We start from the raw sequence: 21,410 nt of genomic DNA on the forward strand, positions 1-21,410 counted from the left end.
GCACAGCAAAGGATGAATAAAATAAGTAAATAAATAAATGCAGATTATTTTACCATTTCCTGATAATGCTAGATCTTTAGGATAATTCCATTTATCTCCATTTTCATTATTTTTGTTTTATATTTTAATTCTACATATATTTTAAATTCTAAGAGACATTTTTAATATTGTTTTTCTTACATGGTTAGCATTTTTTTTTCATTTATTTTTACTAGTTGGAGGCTAATTACTTTACAATATTGTAGTGGTTTTTGTCATACATTGACATGAATCGGCCATGGATTTACATGTGTTCCCCATCCCGATCTCCCCTCCCACCTCCCTCTCCATCCCATCCCTCTGGGTCTTCCCAGTGCACCAGCCCTGAGCACTTGTCTCATGCATCCAACCTGGGCTGGTGATCTGTTTCACCCTTGATAGTTTACTTGTTTCATTCTGTTCTCACAGAACATCCCACCCTGGCCTTCTCCCACAGAGTCCAAAAGTCTGTTCTGTACATCTGTGTCTCTTTTTCTGTTTTGCATGTAGGATTATCGTTACCATCTTTTTAAATTCCATGTATATGTGTTAGTATACTGTATTGGTGTTTATCTTTCTGGCTTACTTCACTCTGTATAATGGGCTCCAGTTTCATCCATCTCATTAGAACTGATTCAAATGAATTTTTTTAATGGCTGAGTAATATTCCATGGTGTATATGTACCACAGCTTCCTTATCCATTCATCTGCTGATGGGCATCTAGGTTGCTCCATGTCCTGGCTATTATAAACAGTGCTGCGATGAACATTGGGGTGCACGTGTCTCTTTCCGATCTGGTTTCCTTCAGGTTTATGCCCAGCGAGTGGGATTGACTGGTCAATATGGCAGTTCTATTTCCAGTCTTTTAGAAATCTCCACACTGTTTTCCATAGCGGCTGTACTAGTTGCATTCTCACCAGCAGTTATAGAGGGTTCCCTTTTCTCCATACCCTCTCCAGCATTTATTGCTTGTAGACTTTGGATAGCAGCCATCCTGACTGGCGTGTAATGGTACCTCATTGTGGTTTTGATTTGCATTTCTCTAATAATGAGTGATGTTGGGCATCTTTTCATGTGTTTGTTAGCCATCTGTATGTCTTCTTTGGAGAAATGTCTGTTTAGTTCTTTGGCCCATTTTTTGATTTGGTCATTTATTTTTCTGGAATTGAGCTTCAGGAGTTGCTTGTATATTTTTGAGATTAATCCTTTGTCTGTTTCTTCATTTGCTATTATTTTCTCCCATTCTGAAGGCTGTCTTTTCACCTTGCTTATAGTTTCCTTTGTTGTGCAAAAGCTTTTAAGTTTAATTAGGCCCCATTTGTTTATTTTTGCTTTTATTTCCAGTATTCTGGGAGGTGGGTCATAGAGGATCCTACTGTGATTTATGTCGGAAAGTGTTTTGCCTATGTTCTCCTCTAGGAGTTTTATAGTTTCTGGTCTTACATTTAGATCTTTAATCCATTTTCAGTTTATTTTTGTGTATGGTGTTAGAAAGTGTTCTAGTTTCATTCTTTTACAAGTGGTTGACCAATTTTCCCAGCACCACTTGTTAAAGAGGTTGTCTTTTTTCCATTGTATATTCTTGCCTCCTTTGTCGAAGATAAGGTGTCCGTAGGTACGTGGATTTATCTCTGGGCTTTCTATTTTGTTCCATTGATCTATATTTCTGTCTTTGTGCCAGTACCATACTGTCTTGATGACTGTGGCTTTGTAGTAGAGCCTGAAGTCAGGCAGGTTGATTCCTGCAATTCCATTCTTCTTTCTCAAGATTACTTTGGCTATTCAAGGTTTTTTGTATTTCCATACAAACTGTGAAATTATTTGTTCTAGTTCTGTGAAAAATACCGTTGGTAGCTTGATAGGGATTGCACTGAATCTATAGATTGCTTTGGGTGGAATAGCCATTTTCACAATATTGATTCTTCCAATCCAACCACATTTTTTTTAATTCTCTTCATTCCTACTTATATTTCCATGCTTCTCTTTGGAATCATTTTCCTTCTGACTGAAGAATTCCTCTCAGCATTTATTTAAATACAGCTTGCTGGTGATATATTCTCTATTTTTATTTGTATAAAAACATCTTTATTTCACTTTTACTTTTAAAAGGATATTTTCAGTTGGTTGCAGGTTTATTTTTTTAAAGTCTGAAACTACTGTTTTATTGCTTTCATTGTTTCTATTAAGAATCAAACTAATGTCTTCTGATTGTTCATTCAAAGATACTGTATCTTTTTACTGTGAGTGCTTTTAAGATTTTCATTTTGATTTTCAACTGTTTGCATGTGATGTGCCAAGGAGTGGTTCTTTTTGTTTTATACTGCTTTGAGGTTACAAAGCTTCTTGAGTCTGTTTATTGATATCTTTCATCAGTTTTGGAAAACCATCTGCCATATTTCTTCAAATATATTTTCTTCCTCATTATTTCCTTTTTTCCATGATTCTTACTTCATATATATTAGCATTTCTGACTGTGACCAACAAGTTTCTTATACTTCATTTTTTTACTTATATACATATTTATTTTTGATTCTGTGTTTCAGTTTGGACCTGTAACTCCATTTACTCTTTTACTATGTCTTCTGTGCTATTAAACCTATCAGTTAGGTTCATTGAGCTCTTGTGGGGTTTCCAACCCAACTAGCCATACTGTGATTCAGTTCTAATGCTAATAATCAGACTTAACATCAGATTCGTAAGGGCTTAGTCCTCCTCAAGATTGACCTTACCTCAGATGTTAATGGCCACAGTTCAGCTGGTCCCCAGGTCCCCCTCATTTCCAATCAACTGGCTACAAATTCAGGAATTCCCATGACCCCCTCAGAGTCAGTAGCTCATTAGAATGAAAAATACTATACTTAAAATCACAGTTTTATTGTAAAGGTTACAGATCAGGAAGAGCCAAATGAAGAGACACATAAAGAAAGGTCTGAGAAGAAACATGGAGCTTCTGTGTGCTCTCCTTGTGGAATCTGGGCATGCCACTCTTCTGGCACGTTGTTGTATTTTAAATCCTGGCTTGCTGACTCCAGTGTCTGTATTACCCATTGGTCTGTTTCCATTGGTAGAATTTATGGTAGTAATAAATATTACCATTTAAGAGGTTGTATCAATGAACATTTTAATCTGAAAGGGAGATAGTGACCCATGGTGCTCTCTACTAGATAGTAAAATGTAGTCAAAGTATATCAACTCATTCAAAATTTAGCACTGAGAAATAAAATATAATAAATGGGACGTTAAAAGTTATTTGTATTCTCTTGGTGGTATTTACTTCATAAAGCAAGAAAGTACACCATATCAGGGTTATATGAATCCTTAAAAATCATTATCAGTGTCTCCTAAGAAAGGAGAAGGCACAGTTGGAATGACTTTTGTTGTGCATGCATGCTCAGTCGTGTCCAACTCTTTGCCACCCTCCTCTGTCCATGAGATTTTCCAGGCAAGGATACTGCAGTGGATTGCCATTTCCTCCTCCAGGGAATCTTCCTGACCCAGGGGTTGAACCCATGTCTGCTACATTGGCAGGCGATTCTTTATTACTGAGCCACTGGAGAAGACCATAGGAAAGACTACAATATTAATTATAATACTGTTATATCAATGAGGGCATGGCATGCTATACAATCTATATGACTTTTATCTAAGGTCGATAAATTTATGAAGAGTACAGCTTATTGCCTCTGACATAATTTTTATAATATTCAGCTACTATCCACCATATTTAATATTATCTTAACCGTCTGTTCCCTTTCTTTTCTCAGGCATCCTTTTATATTTCTTATGCTTTAATTTTTCATCCCTTTTTTTTTCAGTTTCCTCAGTTGATACCCATAGACATTGATACCTCTACTTCTGTCATTTAGGCCCTCACCTTTAAGGCACTTAAGGCGTACAAATGAATGATTGTATGTTCCAGTAAAAATTTCCTAAGCCACTTAAAAAAATTCTATACAATATAATGACGCTGTCAGAATTTGGAAAACTAGTTCTAATTTGTTTCAGATGAAAAAAGTCACTTTATAACACCATGTATTTTAAAGTATATGCTGCTGTGTGTGCTCAGTTGTTCAGTCATGTCTGACTCTTTGCAACTCCATGGACTGTAGCCTGCCAAGCTCCTCTGTCCATGGAATTTTCCAAGCAAGAATACTAGAGTGGGTTGCCGTTTCCTACTCCAGGGTATCTTCTCGACCCAGGGATCAAACCCGCATCTCCTGCATTGGCAGGCAGATTCTTTACCACTGTGCCACTTGGGAAGACCCTATTTAAAAGAATATACATACTGTTTAATGATCTCAAAATACATGTAATTTAACTATTTTTATTTATTTAAATATCTCTCAGAGTTGATGTTACCAGCTTGTTAATTTTTAGAAATAAACCATTTTTCAATACTCAGAAAAAAGTTTAATTACAACTATAAAACGTGTTTTTATTTCCTGGAGTTCTTTAAATGAAATTAATGCAGTCTTCCTTCATGAAAGCTTGTTCTTTGCATTCACTAAGAACTCATTCATAAATAAAGAATACTACTATTGTAACAGACATTTCTATTGCTGAAGTAAGTTGAGCAGTATTATGTGGTATTCTACAAATGACACTTCTGTTTTGCTTTATGCTTTTAGTTTTGGAACTACAACAGCATAAAATACTCATCATAAAAATACACTGAAAGTTTTTAAGAAGGAGGTATTTGTTATAAGTGCAAGTTTCTCTCGTCAGCTTCAAAATAAGATGCTTCCTTTTCACTTATTTTTCTTTCAATGAACAATTATTGAGTGGCTATTCTGTGGAGATACAAAAATAGATAAAGTCTATGTTTTTGTAAAGCTAATAGAATCTGGTAGAGGAGATAAACTGAAAAGGCAGTAATTTTAATACAATGTGGTGAGTGGTATGATAACATTTATTCTTAGTGCTATGAGAGCATATATAAGGATTAGTGAACCTTGAGTAGAGAGCAAGGATGGCTTCTTATAGAAAATAATGCTACGAGCTAAATTTTGAAGGCTGAATAAGAGTTAACCAGGCAAAGGAAAGGGGGAATAAGGTTTTTCTGGCTGAAAGAAAAATGTGACGTTTTGAAGCATTATGAGGCTTATAGAAAACTCTGAAATGAGGTTAGAGAGTTAGGCCAGATTGTTTTCCAGAATATTTGAACAAAGCAAGCATGAAAGGAGGCCATTGAATAATTTAATTTATATTGTAGAGAATGAAATATATGTATATCCATCTTTAGTGTCAACTAATTTAATAAAAGTTGAATAGTTTCTTTTGTGTAATACTCCTTAAAAAACATATAACTGTTTCAGTATTTGAATTATGTTAGTATGGATATATGTTCATAATTTGAATGTGTTTCCCTTACATTTCTAATGCATTATTTTCAAGAAACTAAACCTATAAATTTTTTAATCATATTGGATTAGAATAAATTCCAAATGGAACGAGATTTCCCATTCAAGTCTGTTTTTATAACTGTTTGTTATCTTTTTTTTAATCTTTTGTAGAATTCCTGTACCTCAGCCAGAAACTTCTTCACAAACAAAAGGAAGTACACCAAGCATGCCAAGCTCCTCCCACTGTATGTTGCTTTGATGATGATGATGATTTTATGGAGACTTTGTGGAACACTATTATTATATACATATTGCTGTTTGATTTGATTCTGCATTTTGGGGTTGTGCCTGCCACTAGCTAATATAAGTACTTTAAATAGATATGTAGCTAGTTATTTTTGTTTCTATTTTTATTTTTATTACCTTAAATCCTTGTCAAAAGTACTAGTGCCAAATTGTTCTGAATTTTGGACCAGTACATCACTTAATTCCCCAAGAAAAAGAAATGCAAAAAAGCAAAATGGCTGTCTGAGGAGACCTTACAAATAGCTGTGAAGAGAAGAGAAGTGAAAAGCAAAGGAGAAAAGGAAAGATATACCCATTTGAATGCAGAGTTCCAAAGAATAGCAAGGAGAGATAAGAAAGCCTTCCTAAGTGAACAATGCAAAGAAATGGAGGAAAACAATAGAATGGGAAAGACTAGAGATCTCTTCAAGAAAATCAGAGATACTAAGGGAACATTTCATGTGAAGATGGGCTTAATAAAGGACAGAAATGGTATGGACCTAACAGAAGCAGAAGATATTAAGAAGAGGTGGCAAGAATACACAGAAGAACTCTACAAAAAAGGTGTTAATGACCCAGATAATCACGATTGTGTGATCACTCACACTCACCTAGAGCTGGACATCCTGGAATGTGAAGTAAAGTGGGCCTTAGGAAGCATCACTACGAACAAAGCTAGTGAAGGTGATGGAATTCCAGTTGAGCTGTTTCAAATCTTAAAAGATGATGCTGTGAAAGAGCTGCACTCAATATGTCAGCAATTTTGGAGAACTTAGCAGTGGCCACAGGACTGGAAAAGGTCAGTTTTCATTCCAATCCCAAAGAAAGGCAATCCCAAAGAATGCTCAAACTACCGCACAATTGCACTCATCTCACACACTAGTAACGTAATGCTCAAAATTCTCCAAGCCAGGCTTCAGCAATATGTGAACTATGAACTTCCAGATGTTCAAGCTGGTTTTAAAAAAGGCAGAGGAAGCAGAGATCAAACTGCCAACATCCGATGGATCATCAAAAAAGCAAGAGAGTTCCAGAAAACCATCTATATCTGCTTTATTGACTATGCCAAAGCCTTTGACTGTGTAGATCACAATAAATTGTGGAAAATTCTGAAAGAGATGGGAATACCAGACCACCTGACCTTGAGAAACCTCTATACAGGTCAGGAAGCAACAGTTAGAACTGGACATGGAACAACAGACTGGTTCCAAATAGGAAAAGGAGTACGTCAAGGCTGTATATTGTCACCCTGCTTATTTAACTTATATGCAGAGTATGTCATGAGAAACGTTGGGCTGGAGGAAGCACAAGCTGGAATCAAGATTACTGGGAGAAATATCAATAACCTCAGATATGCAGATGACACCACCCTGATGGCAGAAAGTGAAGAGGAACTAAAGAGCCTCTTGATGAAAGTGAAAGAGGAGAGCGAAAAAGTTGGCTTAAAGCTCAGCATTCAGAAAACTAAGATCATGGCATCCAGTCCCATCACTTCATTGCAAATAGATGGGGAAACAGTGGCTGACTTTATTTTTCTTGACTCCAGAATCACTGCAGATGGTGATTGCAGCCATGAAATTAAAAGATGCTTACTCCTTGGAAGGAAAGTTATGACCAACCTAGACAGCATATTAAGAAGCAGAGACATTACTTGATCAACAAAGGTCTGTCTAGTCAAGGCTATGGTTTTTCCAGTGGTCAAGTATGGATGTGAGAGTTGGACTATAAAAAAAGCTGAGTGCTGAAGAATTGATGCTTTTGAACTGTGGTGTTGGAGAAGACTCTTGAGAGTCCCTTTGACTGCAAGAAGATCCAACCAGTCCATCCTAAAGGAGATCAGTCCTGGGTGTTCTTTGGAGGGCCTGATGTTGAAGCTGAAACTCCAATACTTTGGCCACCTGATGCAGAGAGCTGGCTCATTTGAAAAGACCCTGATGCTGGGAAAGATTGAGGGCAGGAGGAGAAGGGGATGACAGAGGATGAGATGGTTGGATGACATCACCAACAAAATGGACATGGGTTTGGGTGGACTCTGGGAGTTGGTGATGGACAGGGAGGCCTGGCGTGCTGCGGTTCATGGGGTCACAAAGAGTCGGACGTGACTGAACTGAACAACACTTAATAAATTGGTTCTTTGGTAGTACATTCCTTCAGATGTACTATTTTTAATTAACAGAAGAATGAGGTAGGAAGTTTAATTTTTTTTTTTTTTACAATAACCGTAGTTAAAGATAGTTGTAGTTCCAGTTTTCGGGTTCATTTCTGAAGTGATAATCATGACACAAATTTAGTTATGGCAGGATATCCTTAAAGTGAGTTTGTTTAAAGCAGATCTTATAAGGGGGCATCTCTGTAGACATTTCAATACTTTAGATCCTTCTTGTTTTATGAGTTATTCTTATTTGAGAATTGACTTCTAGTCAGTCTGACAGATTAAGAACCCACAAAGGGATTTGGATTGTATTCCCCCCCTCAAATAAAAGATAGAAAATAAGGGGGAAATCATTATAGTATAAATACATAACCAAGCTGAAAGCAAGAATTAAAAATTCCTAAGTGGCAGAAACAAAAAAGATTAAATTTAGTGGCAAGTAGGAACTAAAACTAAAATTGTTCATGGACATTTAAGAACTAGAGGCCTAAATGATCATAGACTGAGGTGTAATAACCACTTAGAAAGCAGAATCCAGAGCACAGGCCTCTTGCATTTGAAGTAGAACCAATATAAACTTGAAAGGTTATTAAGGGTCAGATTAATTATTGCCATCAACATGGGAAAATATCAAGGAGCTTCCTGTATTCCCTGGACAATGAGTAGGAAAAATTGCATTGACTTAGTACCCACTGACTTGAATTAGAAAACCATTGTTAAATATCAAATTCTTTTTCATTGGTCTATATGTATGTCCCTATGCCAGTATACAGTATTTTGATTACTGTAACTTTGTATCAGCTTTTGAAATTGGGGTGTATGAGCCCTCCAACTTTGTTCCTGTTGTTCAAGATTGCTTTAGCGTTGAGGACTCTTCTGATTCCATATGAATTTAAGGATCCATTTGACCATTTCTGCAAAATAAGCTTTTGGGATTTTGATAAGGATTGCATTGAGTCTGCAGGTAGTTTTGGATAGTATTGACGTCTTAATAATATTAACTCTTCTAGTCCATGAACATGGGATTTCTTTCCGTTCATTTTTAGGTATTCTTTATTTCAACAATGTTTTGTAGTTTTCAGTGTAGAAGTCTTTCACCTCCTTGCTTAAATTTTATTCCTAGGTATTTTCTTCTTTTAGTTGCTATTTTAAATGGAATAGCCTTTTAAATTTTCTTTTGAATCTCTTTACTTGCTATAGGTCTGGAGATTTTTTTTTTCTTTTGAATGAGTTTTGGTAATTTCTTTTGTTTTTATGAATTTGTTTCATCTCAGTTTTCTAATTTATGGTGTGTGATTGTTCATAGTATTCTGTTTTAATCCTTTTTATCTCTGTAATGAATCACATTTTATTTCTGAATTTAGTTATTTATGTCTTCACTCCTTGGGTCAGTAGAGGTGAAGATTATAAATTTTGTTGGTCTTTACATAGGACAAGCTTTTGGTTTCTTAGGTTCTATTATGTTTTTTATTCTCTTTCATTTATATTTACTTTAAGCATAATGACTTCTGTCACTTTTAATTCCTTTAAGTTTAATGTTACATTATTGAATGAGATCTTTCTTTTTTAATATCAGTATTTATGTTGTAAATTTCCCTCTGATCACTACTTTCACTGAATCCTATAAGTTTTTATGTTGTATTTTCATTTTTGTTCATGTACCGTAATACTATACCTCGGGGTTGGTTGGTTGGTTGTTTTTTAACTTGTGTGAACAGAGGCAACTCAATCACTCTCTATATGTCAACCTACTCATCTCTGAAATTGACAGCAAGCTTCCCAGATGGCTCAGTGGTAAAGAAGCAGCTGCCAGTGCAGGAGATACGGATTCAATCCCTGGGTCAAGAAGATCCCCTGGAGGAGGAAATGGCAACCCACTCCATTATTCTTGCCTGGGAAATTCCATGGACAGAGGAGCCTGATTGGCTACAGTCCATGGGGTTGCAAAGAGTTGGATGTGACTGAGCGACTGGCATGCACTCAAATGGGATGATAGCATCCCTTTATTTACTTCATAAAATTGGCCTAAGACTTTTAAACAGATGTTCGAAAGTACTTTTTAAACTGTAAATGTTTCTCAAAGTTGTCACATTTGTATAGCATCCCTCTATAGGAAAAAATCTGGAAACTAAAAATAATCAGTTAATTCTTAACAGATTATGTGAGTATAAACCCTTGGCTGTGTTACCATATGAATGATTGGTTTAATTTTTTACTTTTTTTGAATCTATATCATTTTCATAATGAATTATTTTGCCCAGGCTTATAGATAATTGCCTTTATATCTCATTTCTCTTTATTTTTTCTTGATTATTATCAATATTTAAAATATATTGATAACTTTTAGCTATTCAGAGCAAGCAAACCTTAAAGAAACTGATAATTAAATTTAAATGGTCAGAATTGTTCAAAAAACAATTAAAAAAATACAGAAATGTAACTAGAGTGCGAGCAAAAGATCAAATCTTATTCAGTTAGTGTAGTGTCCCAAACCCCCAATATGGCATTTCTGTTAACGAGATAGTTTCTCAAGAAGTGTCTGATACATGAAGTTGATAATGGTTCTTCCTAATTTACAGAACTGTTTTCATTTTTTCTTTTTTAAATTGAGGTGTAATTAGCATATAACATTATATTAATTTCAGGTGTACAGTATAATGATTTGGTATTTGTACGTATAGCAAAATGATTACCACAATAAGTCTAGTTAACATTCATTACCATACATAGTTATAAAAATTTTTTTTTCTTGTGATTAAAAAGATCTACTCTTAGTAAGTTTAAGATATGCAGTATGGTATTAACTATAGTCACCAAGCTGTACATTACATCTCCATGACTTATTTATTTTATTTTATAACTTTTGATCCACTTCACCCACCCCTCCCAAACCCTTGTTTCTGGCAACCATCAGTCAGTTTTCTGTATCTGTGAGCTTGTTTTTTTGAGTGGTCTTTTTTTTTATTCCACATATAAGTAAGATCATATAATATTTGTCTTTGTCTCACTTATTTAACTTAGCATAGTGTCCTCAAGATTCATCCAAGTTAAGATTTCCCTTTACGACTGAATAATATTCCTTTGTATATATACCACATTTTCTTTACCCATTCATTCATTGATGGGCACTTAGGTTGTTTTCAGGTCTTGGCTATTGTAAATAATGCTACAGTGGACATGGGGGTATATATATCTTTGAGTTAGTGCTTTTTATTTCTTTGGATAAATACCCAGTAGTGGACTTGCTGGATCATATTGTTCTATTTTTATTTTTTTGAGGAACCTCCATACTGTTATTCATAGTGGCTGTACCAATTTACATTCCCACAGTGCATAAGGGTTGACTTTTTTCCACATCCTCACCAACACTTGTTTATTCTTGTATTTTTTCTAATGTCCATATTAATAGGTGTGAGATGATATCTTGTAGGTTTGATTTGCATTTTCCTAGTAATAATATTAAACATCTTTTTATGTACCTGTATGCCAACTGTATGCCTTTGGGAAAATGTCTGTTCAGATCCTCTGCCCCCTTTTTAATCATATTGCTTGTTTTTGTTTACTGAGGTAAACAAATTCTTTATATATTTGGATATTAATCCCGTATCGTATATGATTTGCAGTCATTTTCTCCCAGTCAGTAGGTTGCCTTTCCATTGTGTTGATGGTTTCCTTTGCCATGCAGAAGCTTTCTAGTTTTACATAGTCCCCTTTGTGTTATTATACTTCAAGTTTAATGAATGAATTGGATCTATATGTGTTAACATGGTTACTAATGTATTCCCAGATATGTTTCATGCTAGTTTTGGAAATTATTATGTGTGTAAATTCAGAAGTACTCATTTTGTGAATATATAGCTAATTTGTATATGTAATTTGATTGTGTTAGGTATTTTGAAGATTACAGAGTTTAACATCTTATCCTTTGTATCTGGTAACTTAAGTAAATGAGACATATACTGAAAAGCTAGCAATAAACAGTGATAGTACTACTGAGATCATAAGACATTATAAGTAGCTTCTGACTTACACAGTCCTTTACAAAGTCTATTATATGTTTGCTACCAAGCACAGACCTGATCACTGACTGGAATACTCTGTTTTTTTCCAGTCTTGTAGATCATGCACCAGCATGCGGTCATTGAAGGCAAGCAGGAAAGAGGCAAAGGAAATAGCTCTTCCCACTCCCCTATGCCTTCATACACCCCTACCTGTCACTCTTATCCACACAATGAAATGCTAGTGTAGATTCAGTGAAGAAACAAAATCACCACACATACACATTTATACGATGTCCTTTTTCTTTTTTTTTTTTTATGATGTCCTTTTTCAACTCACAACCTAAATGTGGTCTTCTGAAATTTTTCCTCATTAAAATATATATCCATTCTCACCAGGAATAAGGGTAAAATGATTCACTAAAATAAGAATGATTACTATAATTCTGATAAATAATTATATATATATATGTATGTATAATTTTGCTAGGTATTTTAAGCTGTATTTTAGTTATGTACATATGTGTGTGCTTAGTCACTTCAGTTGTGTCTGACTCTTGGTGACCCTATGGACTGTAGCCCACCAGGCTCCTCTGTCCATGGGATTCTCCACGCAAGAATACTGGAGTGGGTTGCCGTGCCCTCCAGGGGATCTTCCCAACCCAGGGATTGAACCTGGGTTTCCTGCTTTGCAGGTGGATTCTTTACCACTGAGCCACCAGGGAAGCCCATCTTAGTTATGTATTGGGCCTAAAGCATAATGTGTTTTGTATAGTAATATTAGTAATATTCAAGCTAAAAATTAAATAATTATAGTATGTGATTTTCCATTTTTAGAAAAACCTGAACTCTAGATACATTTTGTCTCTTTCCTAATTATTGCCCTTGAAATCTTACTGTTCACAACCAGTGACTGCCAATATCTCCTGTACTGATTTCATACCCATCTGTATTAATTTTGAAACATATAATTGGGATAGTTACAGTCCCAAGTTACTAAATTAAAAAACAATGCATGATATTTTTCAGAAGAACTTTTTCATGTGAGCATTAAGCCTTGCCAGTTCTTAACACTCAAATAAGAAAACAAGCACTGAAAATCTATCAGACTATCAGACTTATTCCTGTCAGTGTGAATCAGAGGATTTTTTTTCCTATGGAGTAGATGTAATTATTTAATTAAAGTTTCAAAATTGGAATGGCTTATAACTTTTCTTTGCATAATATATTTTATTTTATTTTACTGCATAATATATTTTAGAACAAATCAGTCAGGAATTCTCACTATATTGGGTTGTAATATCTACTTATTGCTGATCTGATTATATACTTTTATTAGTTTAGATAAGAGAAATTCATTTCTAGAAGATAAAAAGGATTAAATCCCAATCTTCAGTTTAGTCCTATTAGAGTTTTGCTCTTGGCTTTTTTTTTCCATTTATTTTTATTAGTTGGAGGCTAATTACTTTACAATATTGTAGTGGTTTTTGTCATACATTGACATGAATCAGCCATGGATTTACATGTATTCCCCATCCCGATCCCCCCTCCCACCTCCCTCTCCACCCGATCCCTCTGGGTCTTTCCAGTGCACCAGGCCCGAGCACATGTCTCATGGCTTTTATGGAGTCTTTTCCTTTTCACATGTGATTATGTGTTCTATCCTTTTTGTTATCAAGGGTATTATAGGAAGTTAAGTGTGTTCATCAACTAAATTTTGAGAATTAAAAAGAAATTCTTTTGTAATGTTGCAGTATTTGAAATTCCTGGTAAGAAGTTCAACTTCAAAAAAAAAAAAAAAGAAGTTCAACTTCTTCATCTTCTCTCAAAAGTCAGTCTAATATTTTACCTCGTAATAAATGTTCAGTCTCTGTCTAGGGTTAAGAAACCAAGAAAGTAGTCTGGGGATATGGAATAAAGTCCAACAGCAGAAGTGATATATTAACCACACTGAAACCTTGCTGTTGAAATGCCCTTCTGTCTCAGCAGGGTCTTTTATATTAGGAAAATAATGAACGCCAAGGCACGGGCAGCATACAAGGAAGCAATTCAGCAACCTTACTAAACTTAGGAATGGAGTTTCGAAAAAACAACTTGCTTCAGGTTGTCTGAGCTAGCAGAACTGACAAAGTGAAAAGTGCTAAAATCTGGCTTTTTTTACTGATCTACTCTATGTCTACAGTTTCCAGTGTATATTATTCAATTAAAATGTTATTTTACCAAATTCCTTAGTGCAGTATCTGGTACATAATAGGTGTTGCTGAGTGAATGAATGAATGAGTGAATGAATATCACAGTGTGTAAGAGATAAATTATATTCTGCCTTAGAAACTAAATATGTTAATTAAGTTGTACATAAATGATAAATGGACTTGATGACAGAACAATCAAGAGTTGAAGTGGTCTTTCAATTTAATTCCCTCTTTGTTTTTCATATGTTATTTATATCTGAAAGGAATATCATATAAATGGTCCTTTTGAAAGAATGTTATATCCAAGAAATAGACTATATTTTGTACAAAATTTATTTTAAGCTTACCTTCCACCAGTAGTGAGGAGTGGTTCAATCTCTAAATGTTCTTATTCTCATGAATTTGACTTAACTTAAATTTATCACTGAAAATAAAAGGAATGTTTGTTTGTTTAAGAGCATTTAGGAAAGATAGAAAAAGTATAAAGAAGATAATAAAAGTCTCATTAATTCCAGCAACAGAGAAAACTATTTTTAATACTTTGGCGTAAAAGTTTATTTTGAAGGTGAATTTTAGTTCATTCCTCACTTTAATAAGATTTATCTTTTGGACATTCAGTTTATGTTTTCTAGGTGGCTGTTTGATTTTTACAGTTAATTAAGCTATTATTAATCTGCTTCTTTGTACTGAATTACCTGATTTCATTAGTTTATAGGTCAGTTGTGTTTATCTCATTGTTTCTTTAGCAGGTCGAGAAAACTCCAGTGGTGCCTTCGTAGCAAAAGCCAGAAAAACTATAAGTGACAAATGGGAAAGTCAGCTGTGGAGAGAGAAGAAGTTCGGCTTGATAGATCACCTGCATTACAGCCAGGTTTATCCTGAAAGTATTCCACGAAAATTTAGTTTCGAGCACAGACATTTTCTTAGTCGTCAGTTTAACTCTCAGCCTGCAAAATACATACCACCAGAAGGAAGGGTCCCAAAACTTGATAATTTTAAGAGCGCCCGAAGCCTTGGACATTTTGAATTAACTATCTTAGGTAAGTCACCTGTTCTTTTCTTTGAATGTTACTGTCTCCTTGTGCTTTGTTGCTCAGTCATGTCCGACTCTTTGTGAGCCCATGGACTGTAGCCTGCCAGGGTCCTCTGTCCATGGAGATTCTCCAGGCAAGAATACTGGAGTGAGTTACCATGCCTTTCTCCAGGGGATCTTCCCAACCCAGGGATCCAACCCAGGTCTCCCACATTGCAGGTGGATTCTTTACCATTTGAGCCACCAGGAAAGCCCTTGTGAATGTTATTTACTTGACATAATCTAAATACAGATGATACTATTTTGCTTAAAAAAAAACTAAACACTCCACCTCCACCCACCCCCCAAAAAAATGTTAAACCCAAAGAGAGCTCCTGTTTGGCTCAAACCAAAGGAATGGGAACACATCCTAGAATACATGAAGCTTTAATTGTGGGCTTTTAAATACTGGCAAATCCTTGGAAAGTATTTGGGGAGAGAAGAGTAGGAACCAAGGGAACTTTTCTATCCCCTGAATGACTCTCTCTAAAACCGATTTTCTTCTCCTTTAGACACCACTTTCTTGCTCATATTCTCTGCCTTTCTTTCTCAGTGCATCTGAACCATTGAAGGGTAAAATGTCAGTTAAAGAGAAAGGGATAATAAAGAGAAGATCCTATGAACTTCTGTCTGTTTAGCCTGTGAAGAAGATAAAATTCTCAAGTAACTTAGGTTGAAAAGAAAGAAGCTACTGAAAAAAACTGTCTTGTCTTTCTCCTTTTTTGGCCATGCTGCACAGCATGCAGGATCTTCGTTCCCTACCAGGGATTGAAACCGAGCCCCCTACAGTGGAAGCTCGAAGTCTTAACCACTGGACCACCCAAGAAGTCCCAAAACTATATTGTCTGATAAGTGACAATAAACTTATTTTCTCAGGTTGTTCTAAACTGACATGTAGCTATGGAACTTATAAAAATTTAAAGTCAACACATTTTTAAACTTCATTTTTAAGTTTTGTTTCTCATGAATGAAAAATATACACAAAAATTAATTATAAAATAAAATCTTAGCCAAAGTGAGATACTCTCTAGATCAAGGGAAATTTTTTATTTGTACTTGAAAGGAAGATCTGATTACCTTAAGTGAAAGAATGATGAAATGCCATTAGCAAATTAATTTAATGCCTGAAAGAAAATGCATTTCATGGATTTTTATATCTCTAGTACTGGAATGAATTACCTTGACCTCTATCAAGATTCCTTTTTCCCCTTTACTCTCTCCCACTCTTCTTCCCTACCTCCTCACATATAAATATTACATCCATGTGATTGTGTGTATGTATATAATTTATGAAAAGTATGAATTCCCACTGACTGTTAGACAGTCTCAGATCTAAGTTTCAAATGCTTCTTTTTACTAGACTGCATTGCTTGGTCTCTTTGGGTAGTTTATCAATCTTAGTTTTATATCCAGGAAACAAAAATAACACAGAGATTTCCCATACATAACAAGAATTAACCATGAAAATCATGAGTTCATTTGGAGTCATAGAAATTGAATATTTTTCTTCTTTTCAACATGTTACTGATCCTGTAAACATTTCAGCTATCTTATGTATCACCTAAAAGCAAGATTCAGATGTAAAGGAGGCTAATTTGTTGTTGTACCTAACCAGCTGTAATTCATGTTAGAATTGGACTGTTTTCTATCCTATCATTTTTCAAGGACGTAAGTGGATTTACAGGGATAAAAACATTGAAAAATAAGCTACACGTGGATTAAATAAAACAGAACATTTAAAATAAAACAGAAAAAGTAAGTATTACTGCTGCTGCTGCTGCTAAGTCGCTTCAGTCGTGTCCGACTCTGTGCGACCCCATAGACGGCAGCCCACCAGGCTTCCCCGTCCCTGGTTACCGGCATTCAGTAGTAATTTCCTGTGAGTTTTCTTGCAGGAAGGGAGAAAAGGGATTGTTCCTGATGAGGTGCTTAAATTTAAAGATAAAAGAAGCCTGGATATCTTCTAGTCTTACCCACTAGATAGGTAAAAGTCAGGCCATGATTAGAAATCATGTCTTAATCCCTTACCCTTATAATGTCCCTCCCCCCCTCTCTCTTCCCTCTTCCTATAACAACTAGTTTGTTCTCTATATCTGTGAGTCTGCCTCTTTTTTGTTATACTCACTAGTTTGTTTTATTTTTTTGGATTCACATATAAGCAATATCATGTAGTATTTGTCTTTCTCTGTCTGACTTATTTTACTTAATATAAGCTCCCTGCAAGTCCATCCATGTTGCTGCAAATGGCAAATTTTTGTTCTTTTTTATGGCTGAGTAGTATTCTATTGTGCATGTATACCACATCTCCTTTATCCATTCATCTGTTTATGGTCCCTTATGTTGCATCCGTATCTTGGCAGTTATCAGTAATGCTTCTGTGAACATTGGGCTGCATGTATCTTTTCAAATTAGTGGGTTTTTTTTAATATATATAACCAGGAGTCATATGGTAGCTCCATTTTTACTTTTTAATGATGGCTGATCTGACAGGTGTGAGGTATACTTCATTGCTCTGCTGTTTTAGTGTGAAAGCAGTCATAGATAATGTGTAAATGAATGTGCCTGACTATGTTTAACTAAAACTTTATTTATAGACAGTTAAATTTGAATTGCATGTAATTTTCATGTATCATGAAATGTTTTTTTTTTTTTTTCCAACCGTTTAAAATGAAAAGTGTCCTAGGCCATGGATTCTTTGAAACCAGGTAGAGGCTACATTTGATCCCTCCCCCCAGCTTGTAGTTTGCTGACCCCTATTCTAGATCCCTGTTTTCAGATATAACTGGCTAAACCAATGAAGGCAGATAAGTCTGAATGATTTTTAAAGTTCTTCTGACATGAAGACTGTCCACCTACACTGATACTACCTTTTAGTAGTTTATTATCCTTCAGCTTTATCTTACTGATCTCTGGAGGACCTAGTAATTTTGAAGTATCTTATTCTGGGAGCCAGAAAGTTTATTCAGACCATAATCCCATTACTTGGTCGTTAGCTCTGACTGGTCTAGGGTGAATCATTATTGAAAATACTGCACGGAATTATTAATCTTCTTCCCACAATTCAAATGGCTCCCAACAACCAATTGGGTACTGTGGCAGTATCAGAAACCTATCCCAAAAGTACCAATTCTTGTGTTAATAAATCTTGTTATGCCATCTCACTTGACTCAAATAAGTAGATAGTATGTGCTAAAATCTCAGCCCATTGCCTATTACATAATAACACACTTCAAAGAGAAGATATTTGAATGAAGTAAGATGAAATTTTCAATGTGTTTAGCTCAAGTATAAGCTTTTTAATCTGTTGGTCAATTTTAAGAATTATTTCTCACTTAAAATATAAGAAGATACTTCTCAAAAGCTTGATTGGACTCAGAGATGGCATTAGTACATCATTGATTCTGCAAACACGAATTTATTAATAGTTGCCCATGAAATGCTATGAGTCAATTAAAGCTTAAGTGTTCTCTCTTCAATTTGCATTTGACTTAGACAATAAGGAAAATAATTACTCAGCCAACCTTTAGTAATCCTCTGAAAGCCATCTGTTTATCTCTTGGATATCAAGAGATACAAACTCCAGTAACAGTAGGTGTAATTTAAGGAGAGTGTTAAGATAGTGTTTTCTTGACTTTTTAATCAAGATTTTTTGTCAAAAAATTTTGTATCATTCTTTTCCTTTTCTGAAAAATGCATTTAAATCATCACAAATTGTAAGTAAGTAATTGCATTAATTGTAACATCAAAGTAATGTAATATGTTGTAGTTACATGGAAATCATAAGGCTTTACTTATCTTGATTTTTTCTCCTATTAAAGCAACCAAACAAAGCAACATAATTCCTGCCCTCCTTGGTACTAGCTTGCAGGATCAGGACCAATTATTTGTAGCCCTGAGGTATGCCTCCTTCCATGTTGAAGCCTACTTGAACCATTAAAATCTGAGTAGAACTGGATTCCCTCACTCTTGGTTTCTTCACTGACTGTATCCTTAGGATATCCTGTTCCACTGACATGCTTCTCATTCTTGTATCTCAAATGGAGCAGCACACTGGATTGTATGGGTTACTGTTGCTACCCCTTAATTCTGTCCCATATTCCATTGCATAATAAAAGTAATTTAATCCTTAAACCTTAAGTACCTACTATCAGATTTCATCAGTGTAAGACACACTTTTTTACCCGTATGTTAACATCTTTTAAAATGGATATGGATCTTATAATCGATGCCATGCCTTTGTTTAATTGGTAGTATTTGTTTCCTTAGTGGTGTATAAAATTATCATCTTAAAAAACAATGATGTCTTAGATTTCATACAATATAGCATATACCAAGTACTATGCTAGGTGGTGGGATCCTACCCAACACATACACACAAACACACAGACTTTCATTGGAAAAGGAATACAGTGATAACAAAGAATTTGAGAGGAAGATATATAAATTGCATACAATACACTTTACAAATGAGGAATATGAGCTTATTTGTTTGATTTTCTATTTCTCTCTAATTTTTAACATAATCTACATATATTGCCACATTTACCTAGGTAGTATGTTGTGAGTTACCTAAGTAACACATAAATTGTCACCATTGAAGTGCATTATACCTGTACATTGTGGGGAGGATATTGTGTTTATCTCTTTTGCTATTGTGAATATGGATGAATTTATATTTGAATACAGTGCACAAATGTCCTAAAATCAAACTAGTTGAAAATTGTACATTGAAATGTGCACGTATACATTCTTTTACTCAATTTCACACAAATATTTACTGAGCACCTAAGGCATGCTCAGTGCTGTTCTGGGGACTGAGGTTACATGAGTTAATGCAAAAGATAACAGTCCTGTGGTGAAATGAGATATGGTGATCAATGTTGGAGAGTGCTGTCATTGGAAATGGCTAAATTTTAAATGGAGTGGTCAGGGAGGTCTCCCTAAGAAAATAACATTTCACCGGACACCTAACAGAGGTGAAGGAGCAAGCCGTGTGTTTATCTGGGGAAAGAACATTCTATGTACAGGAACATCAGGTTCAGGGGCCTTGGGCATATTTACTTATACATTTGCACTCTGAACTCTAGTTTTAGCCAAACAACTCGTGACAAATTTTACCAGTAATGTTGAAGCTAAACTCACAGTATTCTATAATTAAGAAAGCAACTCATGATAGTATCAATGACACAATGATAATAAAGCTATATTCCTAAAAATCAAGGTTTCCAACTTGATATTTTCTCAATTCTAAAGCACTCTTTCTCTTTTTTTACATTTGCAAGTTGGAATGCATCTTATGGTTAATGGGTACATTTAATGCAGTGTTTTCTTTTTATTGAAAACCCATTATTAAATTGATGGTATGCCTTAGATTTGGTATTAGAATCAAGGAAATAGGATACCAGTATGTGCACACTGACAGGAGTTTTGCAGCATTGCTGAGTTATAAGGGAGTTATAATACTGAATTGGAACCCACAGTAAATTCTAGATGGTATGACTATTTTAGTTTATGAATACCAGATTTTAATAATCCTTAAAAAGTTTTAAGTAGCCCTTAGTTGTTTGTTAAGTTAAAACTATGGAACTTAGTGTTGTTTACCCATAAAAAACAAAGAATGGACTTGCGTTTCTGGATCAGTTTACAGCTTAACTGGAAGGACTTGTTTGCATATCGTTGGCTCATATGCTCTATACTTAAGAATTGCTATGGGATGAATAGGGTAGATACTGAAGTCATAGAATCTATAGGACTTGCTGAGTAAATATCAGGGAAGAATGAAAGGGAAGAGTTAAGGATAACTTCTAAGTTTCTGGTTTGAGTGTCTGGGTGAAATTCAGAGTTTTCAAGCTGTGCTCTGCATATTTTTCCTTGATCCAGTCAAGATGGTTTCCTTACTCTGGCCTGTACTTTTGGCTTCTCCCTGTCCTACCTGAAATACCCTTCTCGCTGTTTATTTAAATGCTACTCATGCTTGAAGACCCAGCTGAAACCCTTGCCTGTCAGAAGTCTTTTTTTAATCCACCCTAGTTGACACTGACCCTCATAAAGAGACAACAGACATAGGTCAGGATGCATGGTGGTGATTCCCCCAAGCTGCAACCTTTTCTAGCCCTAATGGTGAGTGACTGAAATTTTTCTTGTATGTTTGAGGACAAATGGAACCTTGGTACTTCCATCCCTGGCCTTGCTTGAGTCTTATACCGTAAGTCCAAAATGGCAGTAAGAAAACCAGTAGTTATCTCTGAATTCTCTTGTCCTGTAATGGCATCTATCATAAATGATGGTGAAAATTCTCTACATGTCTTCATTTTTGTGACTAGGCTGTTCTCTAGATATTAAAATTTAAG

The 21,410-nt window shown here is 35.2% G+C and overlaps 1 protein-coding gene across 2 annotated transcripts in view; it reads left to right on the forward strand.

Annotated features, from left to right (window-relative positions):
- The window catches only part of RADX (RPA1 related single stranded DNA binding protein, X-linked), a 75,944-nt gene that overhangs the window by 42,232 nt on the left and 12,302 nt on the right, over positions 1 to 21,410 (forward strand). Inside the window, exons 11-12 of one of the 2 annotated variants that reach the window (XM_043459082.1) lie at positions 5,533 to 5,606; positions 14,735 to 15,028. In XM_043459082.1, coding sequence (XP_043315017.1) covers positions 5,533 to 5,606; positions 14,735 to 15,028 — 368 coding nt within the window. The remainder of the gene's footprint in view (positions 1 to 5,532; positions 5,607 to 14,734; positions 15,029 to 21,410) is intronic. The other variant, XM_043459084.1, reaches the window with a different exon arrangement.

The sequence above is a fragment of the Cervus canadensis genome, chromosome X (genome assembly GCF_019320065.1).
Source record: "Cervus canadensis isolate Bull #8, Minnesota chromosome X, ASM1932006v1, whole genome shotgun sequence".
In the NCBI taxonomy this organism is placed as follows: Eukaryota; Metazoa; Chordata; class Mammalia; order Artiodactyla; family Cervidae; genus Cervus; species Cervus canadensis.